At 37.4% G+C, this 25264-nt stretch overlaps 1 protein-coding gene across 1 annotated transcript in view; it reads right to left on the reverse strand.

The window, feature by feature from the left end:
• Nucleotides 1-296: 296 nt before the first annotated feature.
• The window catches only part of LOC122215272 (synapsin-1-like), a 42659-nt gene continuing 17691 nt past the window's right edge, over nucleotides 297-25264 (reverse strand). The window contains exon 4 of the mRNA XM_042930342.1: nucleotides 297-520. Coding sequence (XP_042786276.1) covers nucleotides 433-520 — 88 coding nt within the window. The 3' untranslated portion in view covers nucleotides 297-432. The remainder of the gene's footprint in view (nucleotides 521-25264) is intronic.

Here is a 25264-nt window from a genome sequence, read left to right on the forward strand (position 1 = left end):
TGATTTCAGCCTTATATAAACTATTCCAGAGACTGAAAAAGAGAAACACACCCAACTCCTTCAACATCAAAAACTTAGTGACACTACATGAAAGGAAAATTACAAACCAAACTCATTCAAACATAGAAGCAAATATCCTAAACAAAATGTTAGGAAAAGGAATCTGGCAATATATGAAATGATAATATGCCACATCCAAGTTGGGTTTCACTCAAGAATGCAAGATGAGTGTATCAGTTACCTATGCTGCATTAAAAGCAAAACCAAACACCAAAACCAAAATGACAACACTTAGAAACAGTGGCTTGCAAAAGTTTATTATTTCTCACAATACCATGGGTTGGCTGGGCTGGTCTTGCCCGGGTTACTTTCGTGGCTGCAGTCAGCTGGGGTTGGACGGCCTAAGATGACCTTACTCACATATCTGGGACTTCATTTGGGATGTCTGGAAAGGCTGGGATTTGTGGCCTCTCTCTCCATGAGGGCAATCCTGGGCTTTTTCCATGTTGAGAGAAGCATTCTAAGAAGGAGAGAGCAAAAGAACAAAATCACTTGAGGCCAAGGGTCAGAAATCACTCAGTGTTTCTCCTGCCACATTCTAATTAAACAAAACACAGGCCAAAGCAGATTCAAGAGGAAGGGACTCCACCTCTTGAGGGGGATGAATACCAAAGTCACATGGCAAAGGAATATAAAGAATGGGAAGAGAGGAGTGTTGTGGCCACCTTTGCAAACAATCTAAACACTGGTTTAATATTAGAAAATCAACTATACCATGTTAAGAGCCAAAAAGCAATACATACATACACACACACACACACACACACACACACACGTACACATATGTGCATATATACACACATATATACATATATATACACATATGTATACACAAACATATATATACACACACAGACATACACACACACACACACACATATATATATATACACACATAGATCCTTCTCTTCAATATGTGCAGAAAATGCATTTAGTAAAATCCAATACCCATTAAAGATTTAAACAAAAACACCAAAAGGATTTTCTTAGCCTGGTAACCTGTATCTACCCCAAATAACCTACTCCAAATGTTACAGTGAAATATTGAAAATATTCCCTGCAAGACCTGAAAGAAAACAAGTGTGTCTTTTATCATCACCATTTCTAATTTACCTTATTGTTCTGGAGTGGTTAGCTCACACAATAATGTAAAATAAATAAGCAAATAATCAGAAAAATAGAAACAAAATCTTCATTGTCTGCAGATGATAAAACTATTAGAATTAATAAGAGAGTTTAGCAAATTTTCAGGAAATCAAATCAAGATTAAAAAATCAAATGCATTTACATTCACCAGCAATAGTAATTAGAAAATGCAAAGATACTATTTTTGTAAGTATCAAAAACTAACACATTTCTGTTTCCAGGTAAGAGGGAGTAAGCTATTCCCTCCTCTCTCTCCCACTGAACACAGCTACAAAACTTGGACAGAATGCATGGAGCAGCTCTTGGATGACCTAAACATAAACAGGAAAAGCTTCTCATTAGCCATCAAGGAAATACAAACTAAAGCCGCAATGAACAATACCACTTTACCCCCTCTAGAATGGCAATAATCAAAAAGAGGCACTAACAAGTGTTGGTAAGGATGTGGGGAAATTGGAGCCCACATACAGTGCTGGTAGAAATATAACACAGTACAGCCACAGCCACATATTGAAGAGAACCCTGAGAGAACTGAAACTTGTCCGTACAAAACTTTGCACAAAGATGTTTGTAGCAGTCTTATTTGTAATATTTAGAAGTAGGAACAACACAAATGGCCATCAACTAATGAATGGAGAAACAAAATATGGTATATCTGCACAATAGAATATTACTTGGCTGTAAAAAGGAATGAAGAATGGATTCATGCTGGAACATGGATGGACCCTGAAAACGTAATGCTAACTGAAAAAAAAAAAAAAAAAAAACAGAGAGAAAAGGCACATATTGTATGATTTCAAAATCTGTATTAGGGTTCTCCAGAGAAGAAACTGGCTCACATGATTGTGTAGACTGGCAAGTTAAAATCGACCAGCAGGCTGGACATTCAGGGAAGAGTTGGTATGGCAGGCTCAAGTCCCTCTTTTTCCAGGGACCTCAGGCTTTTCTTGCTAAGGCCTTCAATAGATGGGATTATGACTTCTAATGGGAATGCGGTTTCTTTCTGGGTTGATAAAAGTATTTGTACCGTCCATATACACTGATTTGTACAGTCAATTTTGCAGTATAAGAGACAAAAGCATATGCTCAAGAGAGAATATCACTTCCTGATTCTGTGAACTGACAGAAATTTCTCCCATTTAGGAAAAAGACAACTGAGGGAGGGGCAGTGAGGGTGTTAAGTGTCATCAGCCTTGGAGCCAGCAGCTTCGGCAGTGACAAGAAGTAGCATCCCTGGCACAAACATCGACAATTTGACACCAGGTATTGGCAGCCTTGGGAACAGAGATCAGTGAGAGTCTGCAGCCGGCAGGGGTGTGGCCTTCAGCTGGCCTCTGAAGGGAGAAGAGCAAGAACAGAAACTTCAAGGCAGCCAAGAGAATAAATTCACAGAACACTTGCGAGATACCACATAGAGATTCCAAGAACTCTTTACGAGGAAACAGAGGCGTTCTTAGAATAGGTGGGGGAAGAGAGAGAAAAACTGCTGTGTGACTACTATTTGGGTCCACACATGGGATATGTGTTTCTTTTCAGGGTTTTTTTTTTTTTTTGTCTGTTTGTTTTGTTTTTATGAAACCAATGAGTATATCTCTTTTTTAAAAACTTAAGTGGAACAGTTAGCTTACAGAAGAAAATAGTGGAATTCTGCCCCTTTGACCCTCATTCCCAAATTCCCACTCCTCTTAAGCAACTTCTCTGAACTTTCTTGGCTGTTTATTCTGGTTTTGTCTCCATGTATCTAAACTGTGTGCTTATATAGACTTTTTTTTTTCATTTTTTACTTTAGCTATCATCTGTTGACTTGCTATTATGGTAAATGGAAATTTAGCTCGCTCAAATTATCTCCCTCAAGTACAGGCACACCTTGTTTTACTGTGCTTCATGTTATTGCACTTCGCAAATAGTGCATTTTTTTATGAATTGAAGGTCTGTGGTGACCCTGTGTCATGCAAGTCTATTGGCACCATTTTTCCAAGAGCATTTGCTCACTTCATGTCCCAGTGTCATATTTTGGCAATTTTGCAATATTTCAAACTTTTTCATTATTATCACATTTGTTATTGTGATCGGTGATTAGTAATTATGATTCACTGAGAGCTCAGATAATGCCTAGCAATTTTTAGCAGTAAAGTATATTTAAATTAAGGTATGTACTTTAAAAAAATTTTTTTTAACTTTTTTTAATTTATTTTTGAGACAGAGAGAGACAGAGCATGAACGGGGAGGGGCAGAGAGAGAGGGAGACAGAATCGGAAGCAGGCTCCAGGCTCTGAGCCGTCAGCACAGAGCCCGACGCGGGGCTCGAACCCACAGACCGTGAGATCGTGACCTGAGCTGAAGTCGGACGCTTAACCGACTGAGCCACCCAGGCGCCCCAGGTATGTACTTTTTTAGACACAATGATATGACGCATTTAATAGACTACATCATAGTGTAAACATAACTTTTATAAGCCCCAGGAAACCAAAAAATTCATTTGACTCACTTTATTACGATGCTTGCTTTATTGCCATGGTCCAGAACTAAATATATCTAAAGTGAGTCTGTATGTTCACTTAATATTCTTCATTCCCATTTTCCCAAATTTGTTATATTGGCAATTTTGTTTAAATAAATATTTATTATTTAAATATATATAATATATTAAATATATATTATAGTTTCTACTACTCATAGCTGTGATAGTATATACTATGATAACATTTCCTTTTTGAACAACTTTATATTTTTTCCAGTATAAATAATTGCTTTGGTTTTTGTTATTTGTTTGCTTAATTTTCCATGTCAAAATCACTAATTCAACTCCAATGGGTCCAACAAAACTAAAAATAATTTTTGAATATATTAAAATACATTGGATACTCTGTAAGTTTAGTTTTCTTTCTGGAAGAATCTCTCATGGAGCCCTCTGTCTTCATTCTCTAATTGGTACTGGTTGCTCACTAAGCCTGTTGCCCAGCTGTTATCCTGAAACTTCCCATCACTAAAATCCAGTGTATTTTTTTTCCCCTTACTTATGTGCTGTGTCTTTCTCTTTCTTGCCTTCCTTTTTTACATCATTTAGTATTTCTAAATAAAAGTGTCAGGATTTTACTTGTTTATCTGAGTGATAATTTTCCTGGGTATAGAATTTTAGATTGGATAGGATTTGTCCCCAGAATTCTAAGCCACTGGCTCCATTTTTTCCCTCAGACTAATCTAGTGTTCTTTTTTATTTCTCTTTGTTGTTTTTTTTTTCCTTTTTCTGAGTCCTGAATTGCTTTTCCTTCCCTTGAATTCTTACTATGGCTTCTTTCATTCTTTCTTTCTTTCTTTCTTTCTTCCTTTCTTTCTTTTGCATTGGTTGTCTTTGTCTTTTTTGTTTGAGTCTTTTTCAAGTATTGACTGATCTTTTGTTGTCCATTCAATAGGGCTATTCTGGGGGAAGAAAGCTGAATTTTCTGGCTGGTGGTGGGTACATGGGGATAGAGCTATAAACATTCTGGTTTTCACCTCTCTTGCCACAAAGAGATTCAAAAGAGTGGGTGGAGAGTCATCCTTTACTATAGGGACTTTGTCTTAGTCTCACTCTTTATGGTACCATGCTACTGCTTTGCCCACCACTGTGCTTGTCCCTGAATTGGGGCCTGTCTTTTCAATTTACTCAGATATTAAACCTCCAACCTTCTGCTTTGGGCATAGGAGAGAAATCAGTATGTTATATCAAAGAAAATAGTCAGATATTCTGCATAGGAAAAGATCCTGGAAAAAGGATATCTAACAGTTAAACATAGCAGATTGAACATATGGCACTTATTTCTGTTGCCTCTAGAAACTCTGCTAAAATGAGAATAAAATTTTTGAAATGAATAAACACAGTAAAGAGAGAACACGAACAGTGATGTAGCAGTCAGGGTTCTGGCAGAAAACAGATTGGCACACTCAAATGAGAATTGAATAGAATTTAATAAGAAAACTATTTACAGAGGTGTGGGCAGGATCAAGAGAACCAACAAGGGATGGCGAAGTACATGGGGTCTAACAGCATTTGGAAACTATCACCATCTCTAAGCCTTTAGAGGCAAATGGAAAGAATGACTGCTGAACGTGGTAAAAGCCCTAGACATAGGAGAGAAGAACCCTATAGGAGCCACAGAATTAGGTAGAAGTATTATGCCACAACCAAAAAGACAGTGGCCTTCCAGGGAGCAAGCAAGCAGGGAGAAGGCAGCAATGGGAATAAATACTCCTACATCTACAATTCTATCTCCTCCTACTCTCCAGTCTTCTGCCAGCACCTCCAATTAGCTGAATCCAACTGGAAGCCAAAAGTCAAGGGAGCCTATGTCCATTTCTCTGCACACAGAGCAGGGCAAAAAGAGATGGATAATGGATTTGGAAGAGCAACACAGATAAATAACACAAGCACAGACGAGATGTCAACCAATTTTTAGAAGATAATTTTTTTTTAGTTTTTAATTTTTTTTTTGAGAAAGAGAGAGAGAGTGTGAGCAAGGGAGGAGCAGAGAGAGAGGGAGACACAAATTCTGAAACAGGCTCCAGGCTCTGAGCTGTCATCACAGAGCCTGACGTGGGGCTTGAACTCACAGACTGTAAGATCGTGACCTGAACTGAAGTCAGATGCTTAACGATGGAGCCATCCAGGTGCCCCCCAAAACATTCTTATATTGCTCTTGATATGCTATCTATTGACTTCATATTATAGAATAGTGGGATTTAGTACACTTAACACCTCCTTCCTTCCCTTCATCCTCCCAAAATATTTGCTTCACATTTTTTGTTTAAATCAATATTTATAATATGCTTGTGTTGTTATACTACTGAACTTCGGTTCAGGTCATGATCTCACAGTCTGTGAGTTCAAGCCCCACATCAGGCTCTGTGCTGACAGCTCAGAGCTTGGAGCCTGTTTCAGCTTCTGTGTCTCCCTCTCTCTCTGCCCCTCCCCTGCTCATACTCTGTCTCACTCTCAAAAAAAATAAACATTAAAAAAAAATTTTTAAGGAATATTTTTGGAAATATAGAATTAAAAACAGAAGAAACAGCTAAAATAATTCAAAATTTTGCTTATAGGGAGCACATTTCAAGGATGGGAATGGTGGTTCAGGGTTCTACTATTATTATAAACCTTATCATCATATTAGACTTTTTCAAATAACGTATGTATTTCACTTTCATAAAAGCTAAAGTAACTTTTAAACAAAGGAAGAAAAGATATATGTGTTGCCATTAAAATAGTAAGGTTTACTCAGGACTTGGAGAAAAAAAAAACTGAGGAAATGCCTAAGGGGAAAGACATGTGGTAGAGGACATACTGGATCTCATCAAATCCCTCAGAATTCAGATTTAAAATTAAAAAATTGAAAAAAAAATCACTGGAGGGATTCAGAGGCAGATTTGAGCAAACAAAAGAGAGAATCAGTAAACATGAAGATAAGAATGAAAAGTATTGGGTGTGAGGAACAGAAAGAAAAAGACTGAAAAAGACAAACAGAACAGCTGGAATACACCACTAAACAGACCAGCATACACATTGTGGGAGTCCCAGAAGGAAAAGAGAGAAAAGGATAGAGAGAATATTTGAAGAAATAGTGGCTGAAAACTTGTCAAATTTGATGAAATACATGAATATAAACATCCAAGAAGCTCAGTGAACTATAAGTAAGAAGAACTGAAATGGACCCACATCAAAACATGTTATAATCAAACTTTTAAAAGATGAAAAAAGAATCTTAAAAACAGCAAGAGTGAAGCAATTCACTGCATGCAAGGGAGATGATTGTCAGCAGATTTCTCCTCAGAAATTTTGGAGGCCAATATATTCAAAGTGCTAAAAGAAAAAAACCTGTCAACCAAGAGTCCTATATCCAGCAAAACTTCTTTTAAAAGTTAAGGAGAAATTGCTACATTACTGGCAAACAAAAGTTGAGAGAATTTGTGACCATTAGACCTACCTTCAAGAAATGCTCAATTGGTTGAGCATCTGACTCTTGATTTCGATTCAGATCATGATCCTGAGGTCACGGGATGGAGCCCTGCATTGGCTCAGCCTGGAGCCTGCTTGAGATTCTCTCTCTCTCCCTCTGCTTGCATGCTCTCTTTCTCTCTCTCTCTCAAAAAAGAAAGAAAGAAAGAAAGAAAGAAAGAGAGAAAGAAAGAAAGAAAGAAAGAAGGAAAAGAAATGCTCAAGGGAATCCTGCAGGGTGAAATGAAAGGACACTAGATAGTAACTTGAAGCCATATAAAGAAATAGAAACCTCCCTCAATAAAGGTAAATATACAGCAATTATAAGAGCTAGTATTATTATAACAATAGTTTGTAACTCCCATTTTTTGTTTTCTACGTGATTCATGAGACTAATACATTAAAAATATATTAGTCTACAAGCTAGTATTATTGTAACTTTGGTTTATAACTCTACATTTTATTTCCTACATAATTTAAGAGAGTAATGTATTTAAAAGAATTTTTACTTTATGTTTTGGGACATCAACAGTTGAAAGGCGTGGGAATGGAACTTTAAAGGTTCAAAGTTTTATAGGCTATTGAAGTTAATTTGGTATAAATTCAAATTGGAGTGTTTTAAATTTAGGATATTAAATGCAATCCCATGGTAACCACCAAAAAATAGCTATAAAATATACACGAAAGGAAATGAGAAAGGAATTTAAACATTTCACTACCAAAGAAAATCACCTATATACAAAAGAACAGAAGTCTCTCTTTATCAGTAATTACTTTAAATGTAAGTAGATTAAACACTCCAATCAAAAGACAGAGATTGTTCAAATGTATAAGAACACATGATCCAAATATATGTTATGTACAAGAGACTCACATTAGATCCAAAGACACAAATAGGTTGAAAATGAAAGGTTGGAGGGGTGCCTGGGTGACTCAGGCGGTTAAGTGTCCAACTTTGGCTCAGGTCATGATTTCATGGTTTATGGGTTCAAGCCCCATGTTGGGCTCTGTACTGACGGCTCAGAGCCTGGAGCCTGCTTCATATTCTGTGTCTCCCTCTCTCTCTCTGCCCCTCCCCCACTAATGCTCTGTCTCTCTCTCTCTCTCTCAAAATAATAAACAAACATTAAAAAAAATTTAAAGAAAAAATTTAAAAAAAGAAAATGCAAGGTTTGAAAAAGATATTCTATGAAAATAGTAACCAAAAGAGAGCAAGGGTGACTATACTAATATTAGACAAAATAGACTGTAAGTCAATACATCAAGAAAATACAACAATATAAGCGTTTACACACCTAATGACAGACCATCAACATATATGAAGCAAAAACTACAAAATTGAAGGGAGAAATAGACAGTTTTATAATAACAGTTGTAGAACAACCCCATTCTCAATAATGGATACAACAACCAGGCAGAAGATAAATAAGGAGACAGAAGACTTAAAAAAGAAAATAAACCAAGTAGATCTAGCAGACAAATACAGAACATTCTACCCAACAATAGCATACACATTCTTCTCAAGTGCACATGATACATTTTTCAGGATAGATTATATGTTAGATCACAAATTAAGTCTCAATAGAATTTTTTTAAAAAACTGATATCATACAAAGTATCTTCTCCAACTACAATAGGATTATCAGGAGTAAAACTGAAAAAGTCACAAATTTGTGGAAGTTAAATAACACTCTCTTAAACAACTAAGAGATCAAAGAAGAAATCACAAGGGAAAAATAGAAAATACTTAAAGAAGAATGAAAATGAAAACACAACATGGCAAAACTTATGGGACACCATGAAAGCATTACTGAGTGGGGGGAGGGGGACAAGAAAGATTTCAAATCAACAACCTAACTTTACAATTTAAGAAACTAGAAAAGTAAGAACAAACTAAACCCTAAGCTAGCAGAAAGAAAAAAACTAACAAAGATGAGAGAAAAGATAAATGAAATGAAGAATAGAAAAACATTAGAGAAAATTAATAAAAACAAAAGGTGCTTTTTTCAAAAGAGCAACAAAATTGACAAAACTTTAGCTAGACAGACTAAGAAAAAAAGAGAGATGACTCAAAGTACTAAAATCAGAAATAAAAATGGTAACATTACCAATTCTACAGAAACAAAAAGGACTACAGGAGAATACTCTAAACAATTGTACACCAACAATTTGGATAACTAAATGAAATGTACAATTTCCTAGAAACACAAAATCTGCAAAGACTAAATCACAAAGAATAGAAAATCTGAATAGACATGTAACTAGTATGGATGTTGAGTCAGTAATCAAAAATCTCCTAAAAAGAAGAGCACTGGACCTGATGGCTTTACTGGCAAATTCTATCAAATATTTAAAGAACTAATACAAATCCTTCTCAAACTTTTCCAAAAACCTGAAGACAAGGGAATACTTCATGACTCATTATTTGAGGCCAGCATTACCCTGCTACCAAAGCCAGACAAAGACACTGCAAGAAAATAATACTACAGAGCAATATCTCTTATGAACATTGATAGAAATACCTTCAACAAAATAGTAGCAAAGCAAATTCAGCAGTATATTAAAAGGATTATACACCATGACCAAGTGGGTTTTACTTCTGAAATGCAAGGATGGTTCAAAATATGAAAAAATAATCAATGTAATACACCACATTAACAGAATAAAAGAGAAAAGCCACATGAGCATCTCAATTGATGCAGAAAAAGCACTTGACGAAATTCCAATACCCTTTCATGATAAAAACATTCAACAAACTAGGAAAAGAAGTACCTCCATATAATAAGAGACACATGTGAAAACTTCATAGTGAAAATCATACTGAGTGGTGAAAGACTGATAGCTTTTCTTCTAAGATTAGGAACAAGACAAGGATGCCTGCTTTCACCACTTCTGTTCAACACTGCACTGGAATTTCTAGCCAGAAAAAGAAATAAAAGGCATTTGTATTAGAAAGGAAGAAGTAAAATTATGTCTGTTTGCAGGTGTTATGATCTTATATGTAGAAACCCCAAAGACTCTATACACATACAAAGAAAAAACCCAGTTATAACTAATAAATGAATTCAGCGAAGTAGCAGGATACGAGGTCAACACACAAAAATCAGCCACATTTCTATATACTTACAATGAATAATCTGAAAAAAATTACAAAAACCATTCCATTTATAACAGAATCAAAAAGAATAAAATACTCAGAAACTAACTTATCCAAGGAGGTGAAAGATTTGTACAATGAAAACTATAAAACATTGCTGAAAGAAACTAAAGAAGATATAAATAAAGGGAAACAACCCATGTTCATGGATTGCCAGATTTAATATTATTAAAATGTCAATAATACCCAAAGCAATCTACAGATTCAATGCAATCCCTATCAAAATCCCACAGCTTTTTGCAAAAATAGAAAAACCCATCCTAAAATTTATACAGAATCTCAAAGGACCCTAAACAACCAAAACAATCTTGAAAAAGAGGAATAAAGCTGAAACACACTTTCTGATTTCAAGACATATCACAAAACTAGAGTAATCAAAACAATGTGGTACTGGTATAAAGACAACCATACAGACCAGCGAGATTAAATACAGAGCCAAGAAATAAACCTTATATATATGGTCAAATGATTTTTGACAGGGGTACCAAGATCATTCAATGGAGAAAAAGACAGTCTTTTCTACAAATGGTGCTGGGAAAACTGGATACTCACACACAAAAGAAAGAACTTGGGCCCTTACCTAATACCATGTACAAAAATTAACTCAAAATTAGTGAAAGACCTAAATGTAAGACTTAAAACTACAATATTCTTAGAGGAAAACATAGGGCAAAATCATCACAGTGTGGGATTGGCAGTGAGTGATTCCTTGGCTATGATAACAAAGGCACAAACAACAAAATAAAAACTAGACAAGTTGGACTTCATGAAACTTTAAAAATTGTGTGTATCAAAAGACAATATCAACAGAATTAAAAGGCAACCCCCAGAATGAGGGAAAATATTTTCAGGACTATACCTGCTGGGGAGCCTGGATGGTTCAGTCAGTTAAGCGTCCGACTCTTGATTTTGGCTCAGGTCATGCATGACCTCACAGCTCATGACTTCAAGCCCTACATCAGCTCCGTGCTGGCAGTATGGAGCCTGCTTATGATTCTCTCTCTCTCCATCTCTCTCTGCCCCTCCCCTGGTCATGTATGTTCTCTCTCTCTCTCTCTCAAAATAAATAAATAAACTTAAAAAAAAAAACAAAAATTACACCTGCTAAGGGATTAGCACCCAGAATATACAGAGAACTCCTATAACTCAACAACAACAACAAAAACTAAATAACCCAATTCAAAACTGGACAAAGGAAAAAAATATGACAAAGGACTTAAATAAACATTTGTCCTGAGAAGATATACAAATGGCCAACAAGCACACAAAAAGATGTTCAACATCACTAATCATTAGGATAATGCAAATCAAGAGGGAGTTCAGATGGCAGAGGCACATGGAGACCTGGAGGTTGTCTCATCCTGGAAACACAGCTAGATCAGCACCAAACTATTTTGAACACCTAGGAAATTGATCTGAGGATTAACACAACAATCTGCATAACTTGAGCCACAGAACTCAGGAGGTACACAGTGTGAAGAGGTGAACTGGGGGAGAGAAAAGCTGCAGAGGGTAGGGAGCTATTTTTGCAGAGAGAGGACAGAGAGAAAGGAGGAGAGTATGGTGCATCAGGATTGATGCAAGAAAAACACTCCTCTGAAAGTAGCTGAAGAGAAAGAAAGAGTGAAAACACTCACAGGGGACTGAACAAGAAATCTGTTCCCCAAAACCATTGATGGGAAGAAAGGAGAGGGTTTAAATACCACCAGGATTCTGTAAACAGTGGAGTGCATAGTCTGAAGTTCTGGAGTTCAGTGCCTGGCAGTGTTCTGGTAGAGAAGTGTGCAGGAGCAGGCAGCAGGGTCTGAGGTGCCCAAGTGCCACATGGAGAGAAGCGGTTCCCTTGCTTGGAGTGCATCTGGAACAGGCCATACAGCATCCCCACAGGCAAAGGTCCCAGCGGACCCCAGAGAGCAGCCCCATTTGCTGGTATTGACACAAAGACTCCAGAGTGTGGTAAGACCTAGCGCTGGCTGTGTGTTATGGTTTGCCATAATCTCTAAACCTCTGCCGCTGCACAATCACATGAATGTTTTCTGGGACAAGCTGGCACCCAGTCATTGCTCAGCAAGACCCTCCCCCAGAGAGTCGGCGGGTCCAAGCTACAGGGGTTGGGGTTTTGAAACACAACCCCATCTGAGATAAAACTCTTGGAGGGTGTCTCAGGTGGACAGTTTGGACACAGACAGGGTAGAGGTGGGGAATGAATGGAGGCCTGAGACAAAGGAGGGCTACTTGATCATGGGTCGGTGAGAGCACAAAGTTCCCGTGCCAGAGACTAGGGAACTGGGTGAAGCCATTTCCACCTCTCCCATGCACATGCACACACACAGGAGCATGCAGGCCACACTGATCCACCCCAGTAAGCTAAGCAGTGCCACCTAGTGGAGAACCCAACTGCACCCTCCAGCACATCCCCTAGAAGACTAGCACAAGTTACTCCACCTGCTTAGTGTAGTGACTATAAAAAGTTTCATAGTTTCAGTTCTAGGGGCAAATGGATGTAATGCCATTCCGGTTTCATTCTGTTTGCTGGTTTGTTTATTTGTTCATTTTCTTTGCTTCTGTTTTTGCTTAAATTGTTTTCTTTTTTTCTTTCTTTTCTTCCTCATTCTTGGATACAGAAAGAGAAAATTTTATTTTTTTGTACTTTATTTTTTATTTCTTTTAATTTTTTATTGTATTTTCTTTATTTCATTCTATTCTATTTTACTATATATTTTTTTATTTTAAATTTTTCTTACTTTTTTTTCCTTTCTTTCTCTTTTTTCCCTATTCTATCAAGCTTCTTTCAACAAGCACACCAAAATACACTTAGAATCTAGCTTCCTTTATTTGACTTTTTGGATTGTTTTTAATTTTTTAATTTTAATTTTTTGTTTTATTAATTATTTTCATCCTCCAAAATGACAAAATGAAGGAATTTCCCCCCCCCCCCAAAAAAAAAAAACCAGGAAGAGATGACAACCAGTGACTTAATCAACATAGATGTAAGCAAGATGTCTGAACTAGAATTTAGAACCACGATAATAAGAATACTAGCTGGGGGGCACCTGGGTGGCTCAGTCAGTGAGCATCTGATTTCAGCTCAGGTCATGATCTCACAGCTTGGGAGTTTGAGCCCTGCATCAGGCTCTGTGCTGACAGCTCAGAGCCTGGAGCCGGTTTCAGATTCTGTGTCTCCCTCTCTACCTGCCCCTCCCCCACTCACACTCTATCTCTCTGTCTCTGTCTCTGAAAACTAAACAAACAGTAAAAAAAAAAAAAATTTTTTAAACGATACAAGCTGGGGTTGAAAAAAGCATAGAATCCCTTTATTTGGACATAAATGAAGTAAAATCTAGTCAGGACAAAATTAAAAATGCTATAACTGAGATGCAATCTCAAATGGATGCTATGGACAAAGCACAGCAGAGAATCTGTGATATAGAAGACAAAATTATGAAGAATAATGAAGCAGAAAAAAAGAGTGAAGTTAAGGTAAAAGAGCACAATACAAGACTTAGAGAACTCAGTGACTTATTAAAAAGGAATAACATCCGAATCATAGGAGTCCCAGAAGATGAAGAGAGAGAAAAAGGGGCAGAAGGTTTATGTGAGCAAATTATAGGGGAAAACTTTTCTAATCTGAGGAAGGACACAGACATCAAAATCCAAGAAGCACAGAGAACTCCCATTAGATTCAACAAAAACTGACCAAGGCATATCATAGTCAAATTCACAAAATACAGAGATAAGGAAAGACTTATGAAAGCAGCAACGGAAAAAAGTCTTAACCTATAAGGGAAGATAGATCAGGTTCACAGCAGACCTACCCACAGAAACTTGGCAGACCAGAAAGGAGTGGCAGGATATATTCAACATGCTGAATTGGAAAAATATGCAGCCAAGAATTCTTTATCCAGCAAGACTGTCATTCAAAATAGAAGGAGAAGGGCGCCTGGGTGGCTCAGTCGGGTAAGCGTCCGACTTTGGCTCAGGCCATGATCTCATGGTTTGTGGGTTTGAGCCCTGCGTCAGGCTGTATGCTGACAGCTTGGAGCCTGGAGCCTGCTTCGGATTGTGTGTCTCCTTCTCTCTCTGCCCCTCCCCCCACTCACTCTGTCTCTCTCTCTCTCCCTCTCAAAAATAAATAAACATTAACATTTTTTTTTCAAAATAAAAGGAGAGAGAACGAGTTTCCCAGACAAACAAAAACTAAAGGAGTTCATGACCACTAAACCAGCCTTGCAAGAAATTTTAAGGGGGATTCTTTGAGTGGAGAAAAGACCAAACAAAACAAAAAAGACCAAAAGCAACAAAGACTAGTAAGGACCAGAGAACATCATCAGAAACACCAACTCAACAGCCAACACAATAGCACTAAATTCATATCTTTCAGTACTCACTCTAAATGTCAATGGACTAAACGCTCCCATCAAAGACATAGGGTATCAGAATTGATAAGAAAACAAGCCACTGTCTATATGCTGCTTACAAGAGACTCATTTTAGACCTAAAGACACCTGCAGATTGAAAGTAAGGGGATGGAGAACTGTCTACCATGCTAATGGTTGTCAAAAGAAAGCTGGAGCAGCCATACTTCTATCAGACAAACAAGATTTTAAAATAAAGACTAACAAGAGATGAAAAAGGGCATTATTTCATAATTAAGGGGTCTATCCACCAAGAAGATCTAACAATTGTAAATACTATGCCCCCAATGTGAAAGAACCCAAATATATAAATCAATTAATCACAAACATACATAAACTCATTGATAATAATACCGTAATAGTAGGGGACTTCAACACCCCATTTACAACAATAGTCAGATAATATAAGCAGAAAATCAACAAGGAAAAAAATGGCTTTGAATGACACACTGGACCAGATGGACTTAATAGATATATTCAGAACATTTCATCCTAAAGCAGAAGAATACACATTCTTCTCAAGTGCACATAGAACATTCTCCAGAACAGATCACATACAGGGTCACAAATCATCCCTCAACAAGTATGAAAAGATCAAGGTCATACCTCACATATTTTCAGACCACAACACTATGAAACTCAAAAACAACCACAAGAAAAAATCTGGAAAGGCCATGCATACTTGGAGATTAAAGAACATCCTACTAAAGATGAATGGATCAACCAAGAAATTAAATAGGAAATTAAAAAGTTCATGGAAGCCAATGAAAATGAACACATGACTGCCCAAAACCTCTGGGATATCAAGGGCAGTCATAAGAGAGAAGTATATAGCAATCCAGGCCTTCCTAAAGAAGAAGGTCTCAAATACACAGCCTAACCTTACACCTAAAAGAGCTGGAAAAAGAACAGCAAATAAAGCCCAAAACCAGCAGAAGAAGGGAAATAATAAACATTAGAGCAGAAATCAATGATATCAAAATTAAAAAAAAAAAAAAAGTAGAACAGATCAATGAAACCAGCTAGTTCTTTGAAAGAAGCTGGTTCTTTGAAATAATTAAATAGCTAAACCTTTAGCAAGATTGATGAAAAAGAAAAAGGAAAGGACCCAAATAAATAAAATCATGAATGAAAGAGGAGAGATAACAACCAACACCACAGAAATACAAACAATAATAAGAGAATTTTATAAGCAATTATATGCCAACAAATTGCACAATCTGGAAGAAATGGACAAATTCCTAGAAACATATAAGCTACCAAAACTGAAACAGGAAAAAATAGAAAATTTGAACAGACCCATAACCAATAAAGAAACTGAATCAGTAATCAAAAATCTCCCAACAAACAAAAGTCCAGGGCTGGATGGCTTTCCAGGGGAATTTTACCAAACATTTAAAGAAGTGTTAACACCTATTCTTTTGAAGCTGTTCCAAAAAATAGAAACGGAAGAAAAACTTCCAAACTCAGTCTACAAGGCTTCCAAAATCAGACAAAGACCCCACTAAAAAGGAGGACTACAGACCAATTTCCCTGAACATGGATGCAAAAATTCTCAACAAGACACTAGCAAACCAGATCCAACAACGCATTAAGAATTATTCACTACGATCAAGTGGGATTTATTCCTCGGATGCAGGGCTGGTTCAGTATCTGCAACTCAATCCATGTGATACATCACATTAATAAAAGAAATGATAAGAACCACATGATCCGCTCAATACAGGCTGAAAAAGCATTTGACAAAATACATCATCCTTTCTTGATAAAAAAAAAAAAAAAACTCAAGAAAATAGGGATAGAAGGATCATATCTCAAGATCATAAAGGCCATATATGAAAGACCCACCGCTAATATCATCCTCAATGGGAAAAAACTGAGAACTTTCCCCCTAAAGCCAGCAACATGACAGGGATGTCCATTCTCACCACTGTTATTCAACATCATTTTGGAAGTCCTAGCCTCAGCAATCAGACAACAAACACAAAGAAATAAAAGTCATCCAAATCGGCAAGTAGGAAGTCAAATTTTCACTTCTCACAGATGACATGATACACTATGTAGAAAACCCAAAGACTCTACCAAAAAAACCACTAGAACTGATACATGAATTGAGCAAAGTTGCAAGATATAAAATCAATGTACAGAAATTGGTTGCATTTCTATACACCAATAATAAAGCAGCAGAAAGAGAAATCAAGGAATTGATCCCATTTGCAATTGCACCAAAAACCATAAGAGACCTAGGAATAAGCCTAATAAAAGAGGTGAAAATATATACACAGGTGAAAAGAGGTGAAAACTATAAAGAGCTTATGAAAGAAAATGATGACACAAAAAATGGAAAAATATTCCATGCTCATTGATTGGAAGAACAAACATTGTTAAAATGTCAATACTACCCAAAGCAATCTGCACATTTAATGCAATCCATATCAAAATAACACCCACATTCTTCACAGAGCTAGAACAAACAATCCTAATATTTGTATGGAATACAAAAGCCCCTGAATAGCCAAAGCAATCCTGAAAAAGAAAACCAAAGCTGGAGGCACCACAATTCTGGACTTTAAGCTGTAGTCATCAAGACAGTATAGTACTGGCACAAGAACAGACAATAGATCATGGAACAGAATAGAGAACCTAGAAATGGACCCACAAATGTATAGCCAACTAGTTTTTGACAAAGCAGGAAAGAATATCCAATGTAAAAAAGACAGTCTCTTCAGCAAATGGTGTTGGGAAAGCTGGACATCGACATGCGGAAGAATGAACCTGGACCACTTTCTTACACCATACACAAAGATAAACTCAAAATGGATGAAAGACCAAAACATAAGCCAGGAAGCCATCAAAATCCTAGAGGAGAAAACAGGAAACAACCTCTGACCTTGGCTGCAGCAACTTCTTACCTGACATATCTCCACAGGCAAGAGAAACAAAAGCAAAAGTGAATTATTGGGACCTCATCAAGAAAAAAGCTCTGCACAGCAAAGGAAACAATCAACAAGACTAACATTCCTTTGGTTGAAGGAATGGGAGAAGGTATTTGCAAATGACATATCAGATAAAGGGTTAGTATCCAAAATCTATAAAGAACTTATCAAACTCAACACCCAAAAAGCAAATAATCTAGTGAAGAAATGGGCAAAAGACATGACTGGACACTTTTCCGAAGAAGACATCTAGATGGCTAATAGACACATGAAAAGGTGCTCAACATCACTCATCATCAGAGAAATACAAATCAAAACCACAATGAAATACCACCTCACACCTGTCAGAATGGCTGAAATTAACAACTCAGACAACAACAGATGTTGGCAAGGATGCAGAGAAAGAGGAACACTTTTGCACGGTTGGTGGGAATGCAAACTGGTGCAGCCACTCTGGAAAACAGTATGGAGTTTCCTCAAAAAATTAAAAATAGAACTACCCTAGGACACAGCAATTGCACTACTGGGTATTCATCCAAAGGATAACTAAATAAAGGATACAGGAGTGCCGATTCAAAGGGGTACATGCACCCCAATCCTTATAGCAGCACTATCAACAATAGCCAAAGTATGGAAAGAGCCCCAATGTCCCTTGACTGATACATGGATAAAGAAAATGTGATATATATATACAATGGAATATTACTTGATGATTAAAAAAAATGAAATCTTACCATTTGCACAAAGTGGATGGAACTATTGTATATTATGCTAAGTAAAATAAGTCAGAGAAAGACAAATATAGGATTTCCACTCATATGTGGAATTTAAGATACAAAACAGATGAACATAAGAGAAGCAAAAATAATATAAAAACAGAGAGGGAGACAAATTATAAGAGCCTCTTAAACACAGAGAACAAACTGGGTTGCTGGCAGGGTGTTGGGTGGGAGGAAAGACTAAATGGGCAAGGGGCATTAAGGAGGACACTTGTTGGGATGAGCACTAGGTGTTTTATGAAGTGATGAATCACTAAATTCTATTCCTGAAATTATTAATACAGTATATGTTAACTAACTTGGATTTAAATTTTTAAAAAAGGATAATGCAAACCAAAACTACAATGAGATACCATCTCACATCCTTTAGGTTGGCAACTATCAAAAAAAAGAGAAAATAACAAGTGTCAGCAATGTTGTGGAGAAGTTGAAACATTGCTGGTGGGAATGCAAAATGGTCCAGTTGTGGAAAACAGTTTGGTGGCCTTAAAAAAGTTAAACACAGATTTACTGTATGACCCTGCAATTCCACCTTAAGGGATACACCCAAAAGAACTGAAAACAGGAACTCAAACAAATAGTTGTATGCCAGTGTCCACTGTAGCATTATTCACAATAGTCAACAGGCAGACACAACCTACATATCTATCCATCAATAGACAAAAGGATAAACAAATTGTGGTATATATACACAATGTAATATTATTTAGCCAAAAAAAGAATGAAGTTCTGATACATGCTGCAATACGGAGGAACTTTGAAAACATACTAAATGAAATAAGCCAGACACAAAGGAAAAATGATTGATGCAACCTACATGAAATATCTAGAATAAGCAAATTCATAGAGACAGAAAGTAGGTTAGAAATTACCAAGTGATAGGATGCCTGGCTGGCTCAGTCAGTAGGGCATGTGCCTCTTGATTTCAGGGTCATGAGTTCAAGTCCCATATTGGGTATAGAGCCTACTTAAGAAAAAATTACTAGGGGCTGGGGGAATGGGGAGAACAAGGAATTACTGCTTAATGAATACAGAGTTCTTGTTGGAGGTAATAAAAAGTTCGGAAAATAGATAGTGGTGGTAACTACACGACATTGTGAGAATAATTCATGCCACTGAATTTTATACTTAAAAATGATTAAAGTGGCAAATTTATGTTATGTATATTTTACCACAATAAAGGTTAAAGCTATGGAAGATAGACAAAAAAAACAAAACAAAAAAAAAAAAAACGGTGAAATTATAGCTTCTATGCCACTATTTATTATCTCAAGTCTACTTCCTTTCTGCAGATGAACATTAAATATTTGCTTACAACTGTAGTTTATACGATTTATAAGGGGCTTGGTTATAAAATATTCTAAGAATATATCTGCTTGGGAAACTCTGGCATACAAGGCAAAGTTTCTTAAAATGTGTTCTGAGGATCATCTTCATCAGAGCCACCTTAGGATGCTTGATAAAAAGTAGATTCCTAGCAAACCAGAAAATTTGGGAATAAAGCCTATGAATGTGCATTTTAAACATGCTTCCAAAGAGAAATTATGCTTAGATCTTGGGCAATCATATTGATGCACACTTGGTCAGGTTTTCTAAATTTGGTGCAAAAGGCCTGTTTCTGATGGCTCCCTAGAACTATGGAAAGGTGAAGATATTTGAAAGACTTGGGCTAAATTAACCCAACTTTGGAGTAGCTGAAGGAGTAAATAAGACCCCTCTATTAAGACTGAATGGAGCACCTGGGTGGCTCAGTCGAGCGTCCGACTTCAGCTCAGGCCATGATCTGTCTCCTGGGTTCCTGCCCCGCATCAGGCTCTATGCTGACGGCTCAGAGCCTGGAGCCCGCTTCGGATTCTGTGTCTCCCTCTCTCTCTGCCCCTCCCCTGCTCACGATCGGTCTCTCTCTCTCTCTCAAAATAAATAAACATTAAAAAAATTTTTAAAAAGACTAAACAAAGTAAGATTTTTTTTAAGGGAGAAGGAAAGCGTTTTCTATGTAATTGAGGATTTAGATTCAGGGATTAAATAAGGGAAGGGTGTATACTGTGTACTGTTTTCAGAGGGAAAGGCTGGCATGCTACATTATTATAGTGTGCTCATTGTGAATGTAACTTTCTCTGAGGAGTCTGATTACAGCATCATGTGCCATAACTAAATGAGACATCAAGTGGAGAAACGCCTTCTCAAGAAGCATATAGCACTGGTTTTCAATATTAATGTGCACAAGAATTGCCTCACCACCCCCATCCCACCCCCTGAAAATTATGATTCAGAGGTTTGGGGCGGGACCCAGAAATCTTCATTTTAAAGAAACACTCTAGCATATTTTCGTGCACGTGGTCCACAGAGCACACTTGGAAAAACAGCTGGGCTACATTTGAGAGACTGTCTTTACCTAACTCTGGCTCCCTGGATAGAACATCAAAGGAACCTTTGTAAAAGGGCTGAACTACCTATCCACTTCATGAGTCCCAAGGGGAGAGCTAGAAAGGGTTAAAGAATCAGCTGCATGATGGTACAGACAGGACATTTCTGATACTCTGCTAAGCTCCCTGGAGAGGGAAAGCAACACTCTAAGTTTCCTTACTTTAACACCAAAACACCAGCAACAACACCCCCCCCCCCCCCCCCCCCCACCGCAGGTAATTTACCAGTCAGTGCTGGATGCGCATTCTAACCACTAGAGGGAGCCCAAGGATTTCCACACACAAACCCCATTCCCTAGCAAGGAGAAATTTAACACAGGGTCAAGGTCTTTGGGGGGCTTTATTGCTAAGGTGGAGCAAAATGTGGTAGGAGCTAAAGGTTAAAAGCATTTCATTACACATGGAATGTCTTTTCTTTCTGGCTCCTCTTTAAATCTTTGCATCTTAAAAAAAAAAAAAGTGGTTTTCTGAGGTAGCCCAGGCTGGATTTGCCACAGTTGTTAAAGAAAAAATTATTCTAAAAATATTGTAGACTCCCAAGTTGCTAAGAGAATAAATCTTAAAAGTTCTCAGTACACCAAAAAAAAAAGTACCATGTGAGATGTTATTCATTTCACAATATAAACGTGTATAAAAAGCATCACATTGTACACCTTAAATCTACACAATGTTTTATGCCAATTATATCTCAATAAATGTGAGATAAAATGAAAAATTATTCTGACCCTTGTTAAAATGGTAAGAAAGACTTTATTCACGAATGTTGTAATAGTATCAATACTATCAAATGGGGGAAACATCAGGCTGAACTCTGAATATGATAAGGACAAGTGGGTATTGATGGCCAAGGAACAGAGTGAATGGGTCACTGGTTGGAAAATCACTAGAGAAGACAGCAAGAGTAAGGGGTTTCTTGCTAAACTGACTTAGCAGGATTCTAAGGCAGGCCAAGGACTTAAGACTCAAAGGTGGGGAATGAAGAACTTGATCAGATATAGAGGCTGATCACAGATATCACAGGTGGGGGATTCTCTCTCAACTGACTTTGTAGGATTCTTGCTAAAACTGGGCTGTGCAGACAGGCAAGGGGCCTTGAGAGGGAGGCCAAAGTTGAGGTCCAGTCAGGAAGAGGGCACAGAAGAATCCAACTAAAGCTTGGTCAAGGAGAGAGTCTTTGTTGGGGTTTATGGAAAAAGGGTCCTTTTTCTCCTAGGTTTCCTTTTCCATCCTTTTCCTTGCCCTTCCCAGGATAAGATCAAAGTATGGCCCCCAAGGGCAAAGGACCTGTAAGGCCTGTTTTTTACTTAGCCTTGGATCTTGAAGTCCTGCCTGGCTTAACAGAAACTTAGAATAGCAATTGGACCAAATTCCCAGCCTGTAAAAGAGTAAATAATGTCCTTATCCTCTATTCAGGCATTTTTTCTCAGAGATCTAGTGGGGTGTCCTGTCCATCTGGATGGCTGGTGGAGTATTTGGGAATCCAAAATCCAAAATCTTTTACACACACAACTAACCTTGATGATGTATAACTGAATATACAGAAAATACATATACCACATGTGAACATCCAATCTGATTTAGAAAATACATATCTAAATACCAAAGCCCCTTTATCTTTATAGACCTAGAAAATAGATTGAATCATATTCCCAAACTTAATCTAAGACTCCCTAGAATGTGTCATAAAAAACAAAAATTGAATGAACTATAGAATAATCCAATCATTAAGACAGTTCTGTGTGTGCTCTTCCATTCAGTGGAGAAGTAGAGAAGGCCTAGAGTGTGCCAGGCAATATACTTGTTACCTTATCACTTGAAATAAACTTACAAAAGAGATTATATGTCCCCTTAAAGATGAGGAAAAGACTCAGAAAGACTATATATAACCAGTCCAAGGTAAAACTGGTGGAAAGGCATAACCAGAAGTTTAATTGAGGTCTGGGTTTAGAATCTCATTTAAAAATTATTTCTATCATTTTGAAGTAGAATATTCTCAATTGAAATGGGATTGTACACATGCATTGTAACCTATTTTTTCCAAATGATATGCCATGAATGATCTCCTACTTCATAGCCTTCAAATTCACTGTTGTTGTTGTTGTTGTTGTTGTTGTTGTTGTTGTTGTTGTTTCCATAAAACTTTCATAATTCTGGAAAAAAGATGGCAGCTTGAGAAGACATGGTTGATTCCTTTCCCTCCCAATTTCATACACTCCCTTCCCCCCGCAAAATGGCCAAAGAAATACAGAGTAAGAAAAATTCTGTATCAGCACTGACGATACAGAAGAGAAACATACAAATAAATATCAGACACTTTGAGGAATTTTACTAGATTTAGGGCAGATGGTATTAAAGAGTACCCAGGGAAGACTGTCAGATTTAGCAAATAAAAATACAAGATATGCAGTTAAACTTGAATTTCAGAGAAAGAATAATTTTTTACACTATTGGCTCATGCAATATTCATTGTTTAGTATTTGAATTTAACAGAGTATCCTGTATTTTGTCTGGCAATCATACAACCTACTCAGAGGTTCCCCGAAGGAACTTCAAGACCAGGAAGGCAGGCAGGCAGGAAGGAAGGAAGGAAGGCAGGCAGGAAGTCAGGGAGAAGCTAGAGCTTAGGTGTGGAGGGACAATAGTTGGGACTGAAAAGCATGGTGGAGCTGACCAGAAAAGCTGCATCTGGTATACCAATTAGTTGCTAAGAATCCTGTGGGTTATAGTATAGCCCTAAGCTCCTATCATGTCACATGATATTAAGTTGTAGAAAGCCTATAAGCTACAAAAGTGCTTAATGAGGGGCGCCTGGGTGGCTCAGTGGGTTGAGCGTCGGACTTCGGCTCAGGTCATGATCTCACCGTCTGTGAGTTCGAGCCCCGCATCGGGCTCTGTGCTGACAGTTCAGATCCTGGAGCCTGCTTCGGATTCTGTGTCTCCCTCTCTCTCTGACCTTTCCCCATTCATGTCTCTCTCTGTCTCAAAAATAAATAAACATTGAAAAAAAATTAAAAAAAAAAAAAGTGCTTAATGGTATTTTGCACTTTGTAAAACATATATATATATATATATATATATGGATACGTATATGGATACATATACACATATACATATGTATATATCCATATACGTATCCATATATATATATATATATTTAATGTTTTATGCATTAAAAAAGTCTCAAAGGGTATGTACCAAAAAGTTAACAATGGTTTTCTCTAAGTAACTGAAATGTGGATAACTACTTTTTCCTTTTATTTATATTTTATAATTTTCTTAAAAATGTATATTACCTACGTAACTTTTTAAAAGTATTGTGTAAGTCTCTCATTGATGAACATATGCTTTTAAGTAACTATAAAATGAGATTGCAATTATAAAATGGGCTTTAATACTAATGAATGTCTAACCTAGATAAGTGAGCACTGAGTTTCTGCTGGGTCCCAGGCCCTGTGCTGCAAGCTGGGGATAGAGATGAATTGGACACACTCTTGGCCCTCCAAGAGTCTAAAGGCCACATTCCTTGGTGAAGTTCCTTGGCTCTCTCGGCCTTGCTGGCTCTGAAATCCCATTTGTCAGCCCATCTGTGATCATCTCTCATGATTCAAATTCACTGATGAACAAACTAGGACGATGTATTAATTTGTGCTGAGAATGATCACAGTCACATAGGCCAGAACAGCACTCTAAGCATGACCAGCACAGTTTTTCCTTGTGTGGTGACATAGGGAACCAGACTGTGATTAGAATGCTGCTTGCTAGGCCTGGAATCAAAGTAGGGGCAGGCAGTAACTGGAAAGTTTAATGGGAACTGACTCAAGCAGGCAGGCAGTAACCTTCTCAATAAACATGGCCTTGCCATGAACTATAAACACAAGTCTGAGATTCTCTCTTCCTAGGACAATAGTAGATGGATGGGCACTGCCAGATATTATCTCAGAGATTCTCCTGTAATAAAAATCTCCCCAGACTAACAAACCTCCGTTTCCTTCAGATTGCACCCTTAACATCTACAGTCATATTGCTCAGAACCGGAGCCATTCCATTTCTTTAAAGTAATTTCTAACTATTTTTTCTTATGCAATGTTGTATTCTGACAGTTTAAGTCTGAAGATTCTTATTTTCTTAATTTCCTTTCATAAAGGGCATTTATTTTTTTTATTATTTTTTTACATTTATTTTTGAGAAACAGAGTGAGACAAAGCGTGAGCGGGGTAGGGGCAGAAAGAGAAGGAGACACAGAATCTGAAGCAGGCTCCAGGCTCTGAGCTATCAGCACAGAACCTGAGGTGGGGCTCGAACCCACGAACTGTGAGATCATGACCCGAGCCAAAGTCGGACGCTCAACCGACCGAGACACCCAGGCGCCCCTTGTAA

The sequence above is a fragment of the Panthera leo genome, chromosome A3 (genome assembly GCF_018350215.1).
Source record: "Panthera leo isolate Ple1 chromosome A3, P.leo_Ple1_pat1.1, whole genome shotgun sequence".
Classification (NCBI taxonomy): domain Eukaryota; kingdom Metazoa; phylum Chordata; class Mammalia; order Carnivora; family Felidae; genus Panthera; species Panthera leo.